This window comes from Microplitis mediator, chromosome 9 (assembly GCF_029852145.1).
Source record: "Microplitis mediator isolate UGA2020A chromosome 9, iyMicMedi2.1, whole genome shotgun sequence".
Taxonomy (NCBI): domain Eukaryota; kingdom Metazoa; phylum Arthropoda; class Insecta; order Hymenoptera; family Braconidae; genus Microplitis; species Microplitis mediator.
In genome coordinates, this window is record NC_079977.1 from 17,957,840 (window position 1) to 17,976,170 (window position 18,331).

At 27.7% G+C, this 18,331-nt stretch overlaps 1 protein-coding gene across 5 annotated transcripts; it reads right to left on the reverse strand.

Moving 5' to 3' along the window:
- Positions 1–1,112: 1,112 nt before the first annotated feature.
- On the reverse strand, positions 1,113–17,690 carry LOC130674122 (liprin-beta-2). 5 transcript variants are annotated; one of them, XM_057479380.1, is made up of 10 exons: positions 17,448–17,690; positions 16,567–16,727; positions 12,132–12,295; positions 7,795–7,956; positions 6,802–6,933; positions 6,457–6,721; positions 4,371–4,750; positions 2,448–2,996; positions 1,441–1,794; positions 1,113–1,349 (listed from the first exon to the last, which is right to left on the reverse strand). In XM_057479380.1, the coding sequence occupies exons 2-9, from the start codon at positions 16,703–16,705 to the stop codon at positions 1,633–1,635; spliced, it is 1,953 nt and encodes a 650-aa protein (XP_057335363.1). In that variant the 5' UTR covers positions 16,706–16,727; positions 17,448–17,690; the 3' UTR covers positions 1,113–1,349; positions 1,441–1,632. The 5 variants fall into 5 exon arrangements, with proteins under 5 accessions (XP_057335363.1, XP_057335360.1, XP_057335359.1 ...); XM_057479377.1 differs by lacking the exons at positions 12,132–12,295; positions 16,567–16,727; positions 17,448–17,690 and adding exons at positions 8,966–9,579; positions 10,598–10,779 and having other exon boundaries at positions 1,698–1,794; XM_057479376.1 differs by lacking the exons at positions 12,132–12,295; positions 16,567–16,727; positions 17,448–17,690 and adding exons at positions 8,966–9,579; positions 10,598–10,779.
- Between the last annotated feature and the right edge of the window lie 641 nt (positions 17,691–18,331).

Consider the following 18,331-nt stretch of genomic DNA (forward strand, 5'->3'; position numbering starts at 1 on the left):
TTTATTACACCTCATTATTCTGACAGAATAACGCCACAATATTCAATGACTTTAATCTCTATTGAAGACAATCAAACTAAATATAATTTAAATTATTAATCTTATATTTTCATTTCAAACAATAAATTTCCTAGACTTATTTTGATGGAGAATTTTTCAAGTACGTCCGTATGCTGCGTTAGCAAAATAACTACTGGCTTCGCAAGGGATCACAAATTATAAAACCACAAAATGTCTCTATGACAACTGTCGTTGCTGCAAAAATATATTTTTTACGACAATCTACCGTGACGAATTATCTATATTTGCTGTTATCTAAAGGCATCTTTATGTCCTTCTACTAATTGTTCTATGGACTCAGGCAATCAAGCGCTTGCAAAGTGTGTACCTATCTGTTTGTAACCAATTAAGTCACCCAACAACTGATTCAATCTTTCAAGGTTCACGTCAAGGATGCATTGGAAAAATATGTATATATATTTGGAACCATAACAGTGATATCGATTTTTAAATTTTAAATAAAACTATTGATGTTTTCAAATAACACGAAAGTACTCGACACAATTTTACTGGTACACATCAGCCACATTTCATTTTAAATATTTTAATTGACTTAGGTGATCATACGAAAAAATTAGCACCGATTCCTTCCTTGCTACTCAAATATCTCCTTCGACTTGTGGATATCGCTGCAAGACGCAGTTCTGTATGGAGGTGAAAAGATTTATCAAAGAATTAATTTTTGATCCTCACTTCGAGTGTGTTCATTTTGATTACTCGAATTGATTAATCAGCACAAAAAGTCTATTGTAGTCGATTTTTGAACGGAAATTAATATGCAGTAGCATTCAAATATTTTTTATCCAAAATTTCCAAAAATTCTGACTTTGAAAAGGAGATATAAAAATTCGTATTTTCTGATCAATGACCTCTCAAACGAGTACCCACAGCCTTATTTTTAAATAATTTTTTTCCATACAAAATATTTTTGAAAATATAAAAATTTTCTAAAAAAAAATTCTTATTGTTAGTCTCCATTCTATTTCCTTTCAAAAGAGTACCAATGACCCTACACTCCCATAAAATTCATTGATTAAATAAAACGCAATTAATAATCATAATTACACGTAATAATTATTATTGTCAATTAGTCATCATATATATTATATATATATATAAATACATGTAAATATCTACAGTACACTAAAGCTATTTTAAAATATTAATAAAAATAAAAATAATAAAATATTTTTAAAAATAATTGGTCCCGTAATTATAAAATTAATTATAAGCGTATAATTAAATTCAAATACATCCGATTATTTTCCGATGCTCGACGATCTCCAAATCTGTGGAAAAAAAAATTTTATTTTAATAGAAATTAAAAGAAAAAATTTTCAATTAATAAGCAAACAAATAATTAATTAATTAATTAAAAACCTTTTTATGCCTACTATTAGTCGATTAGTCTGACGATGCGTTAGTTCGCTAGATGATTAAATTGTTTTTTTTTTTTTTTAAATTAATTATTATTATTATTGATGTAGATGATTGCGGCTATGGCTACAAAAGCAAGAGCTGATATTTAAAAAAAAAATTAATTAATAATAAATGAATGTATTATTAATGAAATTAAATCGAAGGCGAGTTTAGATTAGGGCTTGCTGTTGCCGATGAATTATTCGAAGTCGGTGTACCTGGTGGCGAAGTCTCTAGAGGGCAGACTAAGTTCGCGTAGTCAACTTCACTTTTGCTCTTTTTTCGCTTAAGAGTAAACTGTGACTTTTTGGCGACCTTAAATTGAAAAAAAAAATTCTGTAGTTAATTTCAGAGGGTGGGAATTCGGGATATGTTTTGGAATAACTGATGGTACTGGTGGATTCTTAGTACGATTTCCGGTGGAAAGAGTACCCACAAGGCTATGTTTATAAAAATTTTTTTCCAAAATTAAAAATTTAGAAATTTTTGATTTTTGTAAAATGCTAATTTTCCATGGATTTTGTAGTTAATTTCCTCTTAAATGAGTACCCACAAGCCTATATTTAGAACAAGTGATTTTTCTCATAATTTTGAATTTTGGAAATTTTTTTTTCTCTCAAGTTTGAACTCGATACTGAATTCTTTGATGGATTTCCTCTGGAACGAGTACCCACAAGCCTATATTTGAAACAAGTGACTTTTTTCAAAATTTTGAATTTCGTAAATTTCATCCTTTTTCCAAATTTGAAATCATTGCCGAATTCACAAGAAAATTTCCTCTGGAAAGAGTACCCACAAGCCCATACTTTAAACACGTGATACTTTTAAAAATTTTGAATTGTAAAAATTTATTTTTTTCTTCAAAATGAAAGTCATTATTGAATTCTTTGAAAAAATACTTTTGAAAAGAGTACCCACAAGGTAACATTTCCATGGGATTAATTTAATCATTTTAGAAAATTAATTACCTTCAATCTCGCAGTTAAAGTCAAAGGTACGAAACCCAGAGTATTTTCCATTTCTCTTTTATGCTGTACCACATCACGGCCAAGAATTTCATTAAAATGAGTAGTAAGATGTCGTCTCAAAAGCGTCTTAGATGGCGGTATACTCAAAATAGCTGCCAATAATTCAGTAGTGAAACGTCCTTCGTGGACAATTAGCCCACCGTGTACACCAGAGCCTCGTAAATTAGGTGCGTATTCAGCCAAGTCGACGACCCTGAGCCATTCCATCACTCGATGGTTCGTCCAAAACGCAATATTTGAACCATCAGCGCCATCGCCCGACAATGATCTGCGCTCTAAATTATCGAACTCGAAATTTAATTCACGGAGAACTTGGATACCGCGTCTTAGACTCGCGGCGTGTAGTTGAGCTGTGACACCGAGATTCAATAAATCTTCGGTAGTCAATCGATGCAACACGCGACCATCGACTTTGGCATTTTGAAACGACTCTTTGTGTTGCGGCAAACCGATGTCATCTAACCAACGTAAAACTGCTGAATTATCCATCTAAAAAAAAATTTTTTTTAATTTTTCTTCCTGAGGTATCGAATTTCGATTCGAGATATCGATTCATCGATTTTTGATTTGATATATCGAAAGGTATAATTTGATAATTTAAGTAGTGAATTTTAATCATTAAAGTTTTAGATCAATTCTCGAATCGAATTTCGATATATCGATTTAACAATTTGATACTCAATGTATCGATGTTCGATACTGCGATATCTCAAATCGATATTTTCAGTATCAATACATTGATTTCGTATTCGATATATTACATATCGAATCATTGAATCGATTTATGACATATCAATGAAATTAATCGATTTATGACATATCGACTGGATTATTCGATTTTAAGCGATTTATAATACATCGATGAAATTAATCGATTCATTATAAATCAATTTTGTTAATCAACTTGTGATAGGTCGATTTATGATATATCGATGCACTCTAATCGATTCATGGTATATAGACTAGAATACTCGATAATGATATGTCAATATGATTTAATCGATTTGTGAGGTATCGATTACAATCCTCGATTTAAGATATATCGATTCAGTTCGTTCAATTTATGAGTCATCTATTTAATAAATCGATTATCGATACATCCATTTATAGAATCGATATTTTATCATCCAATTTAGTAAATTCATCATTGATATCTCGAATCGATTTATGATCAAAAATCGATTCGTGAGCTATCGATTAGAATAATCGAATTAAGATATATCGATTCAGTTCGATAAATTTATGAGTCATCAATATAATAAATCGTTTTTTGATACATCGATTTAATTAATCGATCCATATTGTATCGATTTATAAAATCGATATTTTACCAACCGATTTAGCAAATTCATAATCGATATCTCGAATCGATTTATGATCAAAAATCGATGTGTGAGGTATCGATTAGAATAATCGATTTAAGATATATCGATTCAGTTCGATACATTTATGAGACATCAATTTAATAAATCGATTTTTGATACATCGATTTAATTAATCGATCCAGATTGTATCGATTTATAAAATCGATATTTTACCAACCGATTTAGTAAATTCATAATCGATATCTCGAATCGATTTATGATCAAAAATCGATGTGTGAGGTATCGATTAGAATAATCGATTTAAGATATATCGATTCAGTTCGATACATTTATGAGACATCAATTTAATAAATCGATTTTTGATACATCGATTTAATTCATCGATCCATGTTGTATCGATTTATAAAATCGATATTTTATCAACCGATTTAGTAAATTCATAATCGATATCTCGAATCGATTTATGATCAATAATCGATGTATTAAATCGATCGAAAAAAATCAGACTTGGAATAATATAAAATTAAAGTTTTCTTACTTTATCAGAACCTAAAAATCCGACGCCATTACATCGTTCACATTCGATAGCATACATTAATTTTTTTCTATGCAACGTATTTTTAATATCCAACTCTTTTTCGATCTGATGAGGCGTCGAGTCCAATAATTTAGTGCCAGTGGCTCCCCATCGTCTCAATTCACTAGAATAACACTCTAACCCCAATTGCGCAAGCCAGTACTCGATTTCTTCCATCGATAAATCTTTCAACGACTTCGATATCGATGAAATCGTTTCTATTTCCTCTTGTTTATTATGGTTGTAATATTGTTGTTCTTCTTGCTGTAATTGTTGTCGTAGTTTTTGTTTTTGTGGTGAACTTATCGTTGACTCATTCATTATTATTTTGTCTTCTTCGGCTACAATAATTTTTACGTTTAGTTCCTTAATTATTATTGTCAATAATTATAAAACATAAAAATAAGAACAACAATCAAATGCAATGCGGTTAATAACAAAATTTTTTAGTCTTCGATAGGATTTTCAAGTTATTTGAACGATTTTAGTCCTGGAAAATGATTTTCAAGTCATTTGGAGCAGATCTCAATTTACGTGTACGGATGTACGAATATACGGATTTCTTATATCTCGCGATCTAATCAATTAATTTGATTAATTTTCGCGGCAATTTAAAAAGTTAATCGATCTTGAGAACCCTGAAAATTTTCGAATCGATCGACCGAGACCATTTCGAATTATATGAAAAATGAAATTTTGAAAAAAAAAAAATCTGATAGATGTTACGATTTAGAAAATCAATTTTACTCTTATTAGGTAATTTCAAATCACAGAAAATTTTTTTAAGAATTTCAGAGCAAATATAAATTTCCGTGTACGGATGTACGAATGTACGGATTTCTTATATCTCGTGATCTAATTATCCGATTGGATTAATTTTTGCGACAGTTTGAAAAGTTAATCGATCTTGATAACCCTGACAATTTTCAAATCAATCGATTAAAAAATTTTCGAATTATTAAAAAATCAAAATTTTGAAAAAAAAAATTCTTCAATTATTTTTTAAAAAAATAATTCGCGGTTTATTTGAATAAAGTTTAGGCTTTACAAGATAAATTTTACTTTGATTATATTATTTTGAGTCCTAAAAAAATTTTCAAGAATATTGGAGCAAATTTCAATTTCCGTGTACGGATGTTCGAATGTACGGATTTCTTATATCTCGCGATCTAATCAATTAACTTGATTAATTTTCGCGGCAATTTAAAAAGTTAATCGATCTTGAGAACCCTGAAAATTTTCGAATCGATCGATCGAGACCATTTCGAATTATATGAAAAATGAAATTTAAAAAAAAAAAATCTGATAGATGTTACGATTTAGAAAACCAATTTTACTCTTATTAGGTAATTTCAAATCACAGAAAATTTTTTTAAGAATTTCAGAGCAAATATAAATTTCCGTGTACGGATGTACGAATGTACGGATTTCTTATATCTCGTGATCTAATTATCCGATTGGATTGATTTTTGCGACAGTTTGAAAAGTTAATCGATCTTGATAACCCTGTCAATTTTCAAATCAATCGATTAAAAAATTTTCGAATTATTTAAAAATTAAAGTTTTGAAAAAAACGAATTCTTTAATTATTTTTAAAAAAATAATTCACAGATTAATTGAATAAATTTTAGGCTTTATAAGATAAATTTCACTTTAATTACATTATTTTAAGCCCTAAAAAAATTTTCAAGAATATTGGAGCAAATTTCAATTTCCGTGTACGGATGTTCGAATGTACGGATTCTTGATAACTCGCGATGTAATCAACCGATTTAAAAAATTCTCGCGGCATCAAAAGGAGCTAATAAATCTCCACAGCTCCCCACATTTTAAAATAAATCATTCAAGTATTTTTTTATTATCCATCTCAAGATAAAAAGAAAATTATTTCATCCGATTATGATTTTTTTCAGCGGTTTCATTTAAGCAACGTGCAGATGCAATTGTAGTTAGCGTATTTAGAGATTTTAGAGGAAATTGTTAAAATAAACAAGGCAATAAAACAATTTCATTCTTCTTTTAAAATTGCATTAAAAAAAAAAAAAACCTAAATGTGGAGCGGACAAACATCTTGATGAGATAATTCCTCTCACGTTGGCGGGTGGCGATACTAATTGAGATTGTAAGTGAATTTGTGATTGCGATAACAAACCAGGGTTATAAATAATTGTTGGTAAATTTGATTGAGATTGCGATTGGGGTGTCGATGGAGATGAAGATAATTTCTTACCAAAGGCGACACCTTTTTTTGGTACCGTCGGCGGACGTGGTAAGCTACTGTATTGTCCTGTGTGCCGACTAAATTTTTCACCCTATTGTAATTTTAATTTATTAAATTTATATTAAATGGTAATTAATCAATTTTATTTTTAAATAATTTATCACTACGTACGTTAGCAATTGAAGCAGCATTACGTAGTGTCATATTTTCGTGCTCTAGATTTGCTTGTTTCAACTTCATTTCTGATAATGAGGTTAATAATTCAAGCTTTTGAGTTTCTAACGCACTTTTTGATAATATTTCCTGAAAAAATAAAAATTAATTCGATCATTTGTTAATTTTTTAATTCTTTTTATTCGACAAAAAATTTGAAAATAAGGTTTTCAATTTTTTTTGGAACATTGAATAGATTAGTGAATTGTACAGACAATTTCTGAAAGAAAGAGTACCCACAAGGCTATGTTTTGAATAAGTGATTTTTTTGAAATTTAAAAATTTTTAATTTTTGAATTTTTTAAAAAATAAAAATTTTCATGGAATCCCGTAGTAAATTTTCTTTAAAATGAGTACCCACAAGCCGCCACTTTGAAGAAGTTATTGTTCATTTTTTTATTATTTAAAAAAATTGAAAAAAAGGCTTTCAATGTTTTTTGGAAACTCGATTGTACTGGTGAATTCTAGAGACGATTTTTGAAAGAAAGAGTACCCACAAGACTATGTTTTGAATAAGTGGTTTTGTTGAATTTTGAAAATTTTGAATTTTTTTAAAAATAAATTTTCTATGGAATTCGTTAGTAAATTTCCTTTAAAATAAGTACCCACAAGCCGCCATTGTTAAGAAGTCATTGTTCATTTTTTTTATTATACAAAAAAATTGAAAAACAGGTTTTCAATTTTTTTTAGAAAATTGATTAGACTAGTGAATTCTAGAGACGATTTCTGAAAGAAAGAGTACCCACAAGACTATGTTTTGAATATGTGACTTTTTTTGAATTAAAAAATTTTTAATTTTTGAATTGTTTTAAAAATAAAAATTTTCATGGAATTCTTTGGTAAATTTCCTCTGAAATGAGTACCCACATGCCGCCATTTTGAAATAGTCATTTTTTATTTTTTTTGATTTTTTTTTTTCAGGAAATTAAATTGATTCATAGAAGTACGTACTTGTTGTAATGCGTCATCTAATTGTCGTAAGCAATTTTTTTTTTCTTGTAACAAATGTTCGAGTTCCATTATTTTGGTTGATTGAGCGTCGACTTGTTCCGATAATACGGCAACTTCCATATTTAATCCTGCGCGATCATTTTCTAATTTTCTTAATCGCTCCTGAAAATTATTATTATTATTATTGTTATTTTTTCCATGAACATGCCGTCTAAAACTCAAAGGTCTCATAAATGTTCATTTCAAAATTCGATTGTTTTTTATTGATCGGAATAATATTTCTATTAGTGAGAAAAAACAACTGTCTGCGCCATCTAAGGAGCAGTCAACAAACTAAACTCTTAGCTTCAAGATACTTATCTTACATATATATTAATTTTGTAATGAGTTTCTGTGAGAAAAAAAATCCCATGCCATCTTGGGTTAAGTTGAAGAACTAACATCAAAATTTGTCATATATATTTTTATGTTTATTTTAAAAGTTTCTACTAGTGGGAAAAAATAATTGTCTGCGCCATCTAGAGGCGAGTTAAAGAACTAACTCCAAAACTATCTTAAAACTTTTCCTATCTATAACAATTGTATAATAAGTTTCTACTTGTGAGAAAAAAAATAACTGCCTGCGCCATCTAGAGGACAGTCAAGGAACTAACTTCGTAACTGTGGGATAATTTTTTTTTGTATATCAACTTTGTAATAAGTGTCTACGTGTGCGAAAAAAAACTATCAACGCCATCTAGGGGCTAATTAAAAACTAACTGAAATTCTTTTAAAACTTTTCCTATTAATAACAAATGTATAATAAGTTTACACATGTGAGAAAAAAAAATAACTGCCCGCGCCACCTAGAGGACAGTTAAGGAACTAACTTCGTAACTTTGGGATAATTTTCTTGTGTATATCAACTTTGTAATAAGTGTCTACTTGTAAGAAAAAGAAATTATCAACGCCATCTAGGGGCGAATTAAGAAACTAACTCTAAAATTCTCTCAAAACTTTTCCTGTATATAACAATTATATAATAAGTTTCTACATGTGAGAAAATAAATAACTGCCTGCGCCATCTAGAGGACAGTCAAGGAACTAATCTTAAAATTACTTCCAAGCCTCACTTTGTACCCTAGAGTCTGTAAATAATTAGCAAAAATAAAAGATCAATAGAAATTAGTACCTCAGTGTTATTATTGAAGCAATTAATGCACGGATTACTTGAGTACTGACAATGAAATTGCTGCAGCGAGCAATAATGAAGAGGGGTAACGCGGTCACGTTCATAGCACAAGTCACTTTGAGATTTAGCGCGTTGATCGCGTTCATTACGATTACGTAACCGTTTTCTCCGTCTGTCTAATGAACCACTTGGATAATTACCACCACTTACTCCCCCTCCGCCGGCGATACTCGCCCCACAAGTGTTTAAATTAATTAAGCGGCTGTTGTTTATAAATCGCCCACTAGAGTAATTTTTTTTCAACTGTTTGTTCAAAGTTTTAGTGCCATTGCATCTTTTTATTCCGCTCAGCTCTTTCGCGACCGACTCGGGGTAATTAATTTTTTTTTTATTCTTCACTGATTTGAAAGACGAAAAATAGTTTGATTTAAATGAATCTTCGCATGTTTTTTTGAGAGACTCCGTTGAAGTTTGGGATGAATATTCTTCATCTATGTCGTCATAGTCTTGGAATTCTTCTTCTTCTTCATCGGCGTTATTTTGACTGTAAAGCTGACGACGCCAATGATTCTTCCAGTTTTTTATTGTCGAGCTATCGGACTCGGATATCGAGTCTAATTTTTATTTGAATAGACATTTTTAATATCGATAATAGAAGCGAATTTTGAATCGCGGTTTATAAGTTTCATAACTTTTTAAGTATTGAGTTTAGGGTAATTTTGGTAAGGAATGAATTTATAGAGAATTTAATTCTCTACATTTTTGGTCTGATTGATAATTGTCATAAAATTGATAGTTTTTAAGTTACGGTGATTTAAAAAGAAAACAAAATTCAACTTTTTCCAAATTTAGGTGATGACTGATTATAATAAAATCAGGTTATCGTAACTCATAAAATATCAATTTTTAGGTAATTTTTGTAAGAAATAAATTTGTAGAGAATTTAATTCTCTACATTTTTTGTCTGATTGATAATTGTAATAAAATCAATAGTTTCAAAGTTATCGTAATTTAAAAAAAAAAAAAATCAAATTTTTCCAAATTTAGGTAATTACTGATGATAATAAAATCAAATTATCGTAACTCGTAAAATATCAAATTTTGGGTAATTTTTGTAAGAAATAAATTTGTAGAGAATTTAATTCTCTAAATTTTTTTTCTGGTTGATAATTGCAATAAAATCAATAGTTTCAAAGTTATCGTAATTTAAAAAAAAAAAAATTCAAATTTTTCCAAATTTAGGTAATTACTGATGATAATAAAATCAACTTATCGTAACTCGTAAAATATCAAATTTTGGGTAATTTTTGTAAGAAATAAATTTGTAGAGAATTTAATTCTCTAAATTTTTTTTCTAGTTGATAATTGCAATAAAATCAATAGTTTCAAAGTTATCGTAATTTAAAAAAAAAAAAATTCAAATTTTTCCAAATTTTTGCTAACACCCATTTCAAATTATCATAACTCGAAAAATATCGACTTTTCATAAATTTTCACGGAGTAAAAATTTGTAGTAAATTAAATTCTCTACAAATTTATCCCTTACAAAAATTCTCCTAAACCCAATCCTTAAAAAGTTATAGCCTTGTATATATGACAATTTAAAAAAACTAAAATAAAAAAAAAAAGAACCTTTAGATTTATCTTCCTCTTCAATAATCGGATGCAAATCTTTACCGTTCCAATTTTCCATTGTAAAATAAAAATAATAATAGTTCACTGTCACTTAAAAATGTTGATAATATTTAATGAAAAGGTAATAAAACACAACGCTCGTGATAACTCTAAACAACAAACGAAATGAATGCAGACAAACTGAGTTGATTTTAAGCGGGTGTGCCTTTAGAAATTCGTCTAAAATTAACACGCACCAAATAATCCAGACTTAATTTATAAATAGATATACTGTATTTATCCCTTCTAGCGTAATAATTTTATTTTGATAAATTTATAAGCTTATGAAGCGAGTTCATTATTTTTTATTTTATTTTAATTATTCACTAGAAAATCTCTCCGGTATTTCAATTATTCAATAATTTAATAGGGAAATGTACTATACTAGTACCGGGCGTACTCTAGTGGAACTAAATATATATGTAAGCGACACATTTAATTATTTACGAAAACTGAAATTGTTTTTAGTTGAACTTTAAACTCAAAATATATCGATAAGAATCGAATTTTTGAGAAAAAAGTAAGATACTTTTTTTGTAGAGAATTCAAAGAGCTACAAAAAAGGATTCTTAAGATTTTTTTGAAAACTCAATATATACAAAGATTTTTTCAAAAAACGGATCACAATTTTTTTAGAAAAACTTTTTTTGTAGAAATTTAAATATTTAATTTTAAACTCAAAATATGTCGATAAGAATTGAATTTATGAGAAAAGTGTAAGACACCTTTTTTGTGGAGAATTTTGAGTGCTACAAAAAAGGATTCCTTATATTTTTTTTAAAACTCAATATTTACAAAGATTTTTTCAAAAAACGGATCACAATTTTTTTAGAAAAACTTTTTTTGTAGAAATTTTATTATTTGAATTTTAAACTCAAAATATATCGATAAGAATCGAATTTTTGAGAAAAAAGTAAGATACTTTTTTTGTAGAGAATTCAAAGAGCTACAAAAAAGGATTCTTAAGATTTTTTTGAAAACTCAATATATACAAAGATTTTTTCAAATAACGGATCACAATTTTTTTAGAAAAACTTTTTTTGTAGAAATTTAATTATTTGAATTTTAAACTCAAAATATGTCGATAAGAATCGAATTTATGAGAAAAATGTAAGATACCTTTTTTGTAGAGAATTTCGAGTGCTACAAAAAAGGATTCTTAAGATTTTTTTAAAAACTCAATATTAACAAAGTTATTTTCCAAAAACTAATCGCAACTTTTTTTTTAATAACTTTTGAATTTTCGATAAAAAGTTTTAAATTTTTTGGGAAATGTAATTTTTTTTGTCGAGTTTGAAACAAAAACGATTTATTTTACACAAAATTTTATTAAAAATATTGAAAATTAAAAAATTTCATTATTTTTATTAAAAAAATCCTTTTAATTTTTTTTGTTAAAAATATTTTTTTCATAAATGGAAAATAAAAATCGATAGTAAATATTTGTAAAATGGTTAAATTAATAATTAAGGTGAATATTAAATAACCTTACCGGTTTGAGCCATTGCAGTAAAAATTCAACAGTATTTTGATCAGGAGGTGGCGGTAAAAATGGAGCATTTTGAATCGCTGATATTAGAGCTCTTGTAGTTTCTTTGACGGATTCTTTCCAGTCACATAAAGAATGCGATACGTCTGTTGTATCTGCACATGTACCTATCGAGATTATTTATATATATTTATAAATATATCAATAACAAATATATGCAGTTATATACGAGCGGGCGGTACCAGTAATTCTGCGTTCAATTTTTTTTATAAATCAAATTTTTTCGACGAACAAAAGAGTGAGTTTTAAGAAAAAAAATTTTTTTGTGATAATTTTCTTGGTTACAGAAAATTTTTCTAGGAGCAAATTAATTTTGATTCTGATTTCCAGAGAATAAAAATTTTATAATTCAAAAAAAATCTTGAATTTGGATTTTTGATTCGATTATAAATTCTGTTGAACTAAGAAAATTTTTTCTTGATAATCATTTTTGCACGCCTTGTTATTTCACAGAATTAAGATATTTTGCACACAATTTTGAAGATAATTTAATGGAGATTAATTCTATACTTTTCAAAAATTTATTTAGTTCAATAAAAACGGAAATAACATCAAAATAGTTTAAAAAAATTTCCTGTCCGTCAAGTATGGAACTCGTATACTTGATAACTTGCGAAAAAATTTAGTAATTGAATCAAATTTTTTTTTTTAAATTTCTTTGAACAATTTGTAGGTCCCCTAGTACGAATGGCTAGGTAACTCAGTGTCGTTTAATTACAATTAATAAAATAATAAAAAACGCTGTATAACTATATCTATATATATCTATTAGGGTGGCCCAAAAAAACCGACTATTTTTTTTTTCGAGTCTAATGAAAATTTGGTGGTTTAAGATGTTTTAAGACGCCTCTCCAAAAATCAGCTCGATAAAAAATTTTCAAAAGGTCGCTCACGAATTTTGAAAATATCAAAAATGATCGAAATTCGGATTTTTTTGTTCTAAATTTCTTCTTTCTCGTAGCAGCTACAGTTTATATTTATAAAATCATAACTACCCTGAAAATTTCAGCCCAAAATTCAAATATTTAAACGTCGCTCAAGAATTTTGAATGTTTCCGAGTACTGTCTCTTGGATGTTTTCGAGCGACCCTTGAATGTTAATAATAAAGTTTCTCAATTTTTTCACCATCAATTTGTATCATAATGAATAAAAATACAACCCGAGAAATATAAATAATAAGTTATTTGCATACTTTTTTATTTTTTAATTCAATTTTTAGGTTTTTTTGCTTATTCAAAACTTACCTAATTTTATTGTTTAAGACTGTCCTGTATATTTTCGGTTATGCAAAAGTTACATTTAAGTGAAATGACAATAATTGAGTTATAAAAAAATACAAAAACTATTTCAAAGTATTAGTTACATATTATCAGTTAATATTCAAAATTCTTGAGCGCCGTTTAAATATTTAAATATTGGGCTCAAATTTTCAGCATAGTCATAATTTTACAGATATAAAATATTGTTGCCACGAGGAAGAAAAATTCAAAAACAAAAAATCCGAATTCCAATCATTTTTTATATTTTCAAAATTCGTGAGCGACCTCTTGAAAATTTTTTATCGAGCTGATTTTTGGAGAAGCTTCTTAAAACATCTTAAATTAACGAATTTTCATTAGAGACTCGAAAAAAAAAATCTGTCTATCGGTTGACCCTGCGGGCCAGCCCCAAAACTTTCCGCTGTTTGCGAGCTCCTTGAGCTCGAAAACATTGTTGTGAGTACATTTTCGAGCTCTTCGAGCTCGAAAATACTATTGTATCCCATTCTTTTCGAAAAAAACCGTTTTTAGCATTTCTTTCTCCCACGATATCTCACGAACGAATCGACTGATTTCAATGATTGAGGCGGCAATCACGTGTTTTATTGAGTTCTAGAGCTGATTAAATTTTGAAATTGTTTGGTTAAGTCGTTTCAAAGATATTCGCAAAAAACCGTTTTTTGGCATTTCTTTTGCCCACGATATCTCACGAACGAATGAACCGATTTTGATGGTTGAGGCGGCAATCGACGCGTTTTATTGAGTTCTAGAGCTGATTAGATTTTGAAGTTGATCGTATAAGTCGTTTATGAGAAATCAATAAAAAACTAAAATAAAAAAAAAATTTTAATTCTTATTCTTTCTATAACTTGTAAACTACATGACCGATTTACCCCAAAATCTAATCAAGACTAAGTTTTGGTGAGCTCTTTAGATCGCCACCAAGTACGTTCAAATCGGTTCATCCGTTCCAAAGATATCGTCGGACAAAAAAAAGTTCACACACACACACACACACACACACACACACACACACACACACACAAACACACATACACACGGACGTCCACGCGGGAATAGTCAGAATAGTTTCCTAGGACCTCAAAACGTCGACATCTGATGAAAACTCGATTTTCGAAAATCGGACCGAAACCAATAACTTCCCTTTTTTGAAAATTTGCAATTTTCTTAGCGGGAAGTTAAAAATAGTCAGTTTTTTTGGGCCACCCTAATATCTATGTAAAATTAACATGGATGGTGATGTATCTATGGGGCATTCCACGCCAAATCGACCACTTGTGACCCCGACCCCTTTCGATTTGGCTGAAAATTTTTTTTCCTTTTATACCCGATTAAAATCATTTTTCAGAAAATTTTCAAATTTTTTTACCCAACCCAAAAAAAGTTATGAGTTTTTCAAAAATAAGGCTTTTATTTTATCAAATAGCTATAACTTCTTCAAGAATTGACTAATCGGGACGTTTTTTTTTTCAAAATTTTTGTCATTGAATGTACTTTAAAAAAAAAAATACAAAAAAATTTTATGATGATAAGCTCTATGAAATTTTCAGTTTTTTTGAAAAAAACCGTGATTTTCTTAAAGTACGTCATGTTTTATTTTTTTTTTTATTTTCTCAAAAAAAACTTCATTTAATGCTGCAATTTTTCCCGCCAATCCTAGAGTGGGCCGACTATTCCTTCTATTTTTTTTTATCAATTGAAAAAAAATTTTTGCCCAGTTGGGCTTATTTTGCTAAACATCAGTCTGGAAATTTTTGAGGATTTATAGATGACATCCGGCTTTGAAGAATTGAGACGAAAAAATTCATTGATAGTGGTAATCCTCCAAAATAAGCCCAACTGGGCAAAAATTTTTTTTTCAATTGATAAAAAAAAATAGAAGGAATAGTCGGCCCACTCTAGGATTGGCGGGAAAAATTGCAGCATTAAATGAAGTTTTTTTTGAGAAAATAAAAAAAAAAATAAAACATGACGTACTTTAAGAAAATCACGGTTTTTTTCAAAAAAACTGAAAATTTCATAGAGTTTATCATCATAAAATTTTTTTGTATTTTTTTTTTTAAAGTACATTCAATGACAAAAATTTTGAAAAAAAAAACGTCCCGATTAGTCAATTCTTGAAGAAGTTATAGCTATTTGATAAAATAAAAGCCTTATTTTTGAAAAACTCATAACTTTTTTTGGGTTGGGTAAAAAAATTTGAAAATTTTCTGAAAAATGATTTTAATCGGGTATAAAAAGAAAAAAAATTTTCAGCCAAATCGAAAGGGGTCGGGGTCAAAAGTGGTCGATTTGGCGTGGAATGCCCCCTATACATTATACGTACATTTATTCCACCAGGGGCGGAAAAAATTTTGCTAATTGCTAAGCCAGAATTTTTTTAATTCAATTTTTTTAATTTTTTTTTTTATTTACATATATTTTTTTTTTTTGTTATTAATCGAGATATTTTGAGTAGGTTCTTTTATAATTATAAAAAAAATACTAATATAATTAAAAAAAAAAAAAAAAAAAAAAAAAAACAACAAATTTTAATGAAAGAAAATTTTATGTATTTTCAATTCATTCGTGCTTCCCGTCATTTTTTTATTATTATTTTATTATTTCATAATAAATGAGCATTATGAGTCATGCACTTTTGGATTTTCCAAATTTTTTATTTTTTCGTGAAAAAAAAATATTTATAATTAAAAAAATTAATTATTTGCGTTTCTCTTAATTATACTATTTTAAGGATAAAATTATATTATTGGGAGTAATTGTTGTGGGGAACAGTTGTCACGGGGATGAACGGTCGGGGGTTAATTCTCTAGTCCCAAGACGCAGTGGACCAGATCATTGATTCCAAGAGATAAATTTTCTTGTACACAGAAAAAAATGATTTTCTGGCGCAAAAAAATTTTTACTCGCCTCAAGAAATTTTTTGCATCAAAAATTTCAAACAAAATTTTCTTGGCATGGGAACAAAATTTCTCAGAGCAAAAAAAAAATTTCTGCACCAAGAAATTTTTTTTTCTGTGTACAAAAAAATTTTTTTTTCTCCATAATTTTCTGGGTCAAAGAAAATAAAAATATTACAATTTAAAAAAATAATTACCAGATATAATTCCATCCATTTGTAATAATGCAGCCTCTAACATTTTACTGGCTTCAGTTGTTGATGAAGAATTATATTTATTGCCACTGCTCGTCGAATCTCCATCCTCGGATCCATTTGAATCTTCACCTTTTCCCATTTTTATTATTACATATATTTAACTGATTATCAATAAAAAATAAAAAAAAAATTAAGAATTAATAAAATAACAAAAAAATTATCAACTTAAAAAAATAAAAATTTAATTAATTACTAATTACGTTTGACGAAAAATAAAAATAATCACTCAGTTATTAAGAAATAAAAGTACAAATTAATAAATAATTTTAAAAAAATTTTAATTACGAAATATTGAGGTAAGTTCGGCAGTTTTTTATTTTTAAATTTAAAAAAAAATTTGAATTTTTTATAAAATTTCGTAAATTTAAAAAATTGTTTGTAAATTTAATGAATTTTGTAAAAAAAATTCTCGAGTAAATTTTAAAAATTATTTTTTTTTAATTAAAAAAAAAATTACTATGAATAATTAATTAATAGAACAACGCCCATTTTTTTGGTAACTTTTTAAAAAATAAAAAAAAAAATCATGGAATTTTTTGTACTCAAAAACGAAATTTTTTTTTAAATTAATTTAAAAATAAAATTTTTCCTTACATGATTTTAATTTGTTTTTTATACATTTAAATATATATTTATATATTTATATATCTATATATGTACATATTTATTGAGATAAAGAAGAATGTCAAAATTATCAACAGACACTTGTTGCGCTCAATTAAAAAATAAAAAAAATGACAATTCAAAATATATATGAAAAATAAAATAATTAATTACTGTAATATTCAATTATTAATTAATAATTTTATGTAATTACTCACTTAATTAGTCGGTTTTTTTTAATATATAAATAAATATTTCCACAATAATTTTCTAGGTTACAATCACTTTTATTTATAGAATTCAATTTATTAATTAATTATTGTCATTATTATTATTTTTATGGTGATTAATTTTTCTCATTAATTACATTTATATTTATTGATATAAAATTTATATTAAAATATTATAAAAGATTATGTAAATAAATTTATTTTATAAAAATTTGTTATTAAAATTTTTTCGATTAGAAACTGGATCATATCTCATTCTCATATTTTGTATATATATGTATATATGTGGTGACATGTGGAAATGTATGATAATGACATCTGATATTAAATATTTTAATGAAATTAATGTACAGACGACTGAATAATTTCAAAAACTACCGGTCACTGGTGTCTTATTATTTTGGCGCGAAAATTTAAAATTTGAATTTTTAGTTCTCTGTATTATATTTCCGCAGGAACAAGCAACCTGCAGTCACTACGTGACTGCTCAAATATCACTAGTAAATTTATAAAATACGCAGAAAAAAAGGATTTCTTGCCGCAACAAAATTTTAATTTGCACCAAGAAATTTCATGCATTATCATTTAAATAAAAAAATTGTCGCGGAGCGAGAAAATATTTTTTTGGTCAAGAAATAATTCCTTGCACCAAGTAATTTTTTCTAGTTCTAAATAAATTTTTGTTTTCTATCCACAATGCAAAAAATTTCTTGGGGTAAGTAAAAATTTCCTTTAGGCGAGTAAAGAATTAGTGTGAACTGAATAAATCCCATTCAAAAATTTGAATCGGATTCAATCGGAAAATAATATTGTACGCCTCGGAAGTGAAGCGGAGAGGTTGTGCTTTATAACCAACCTGTCAAGGTCACACG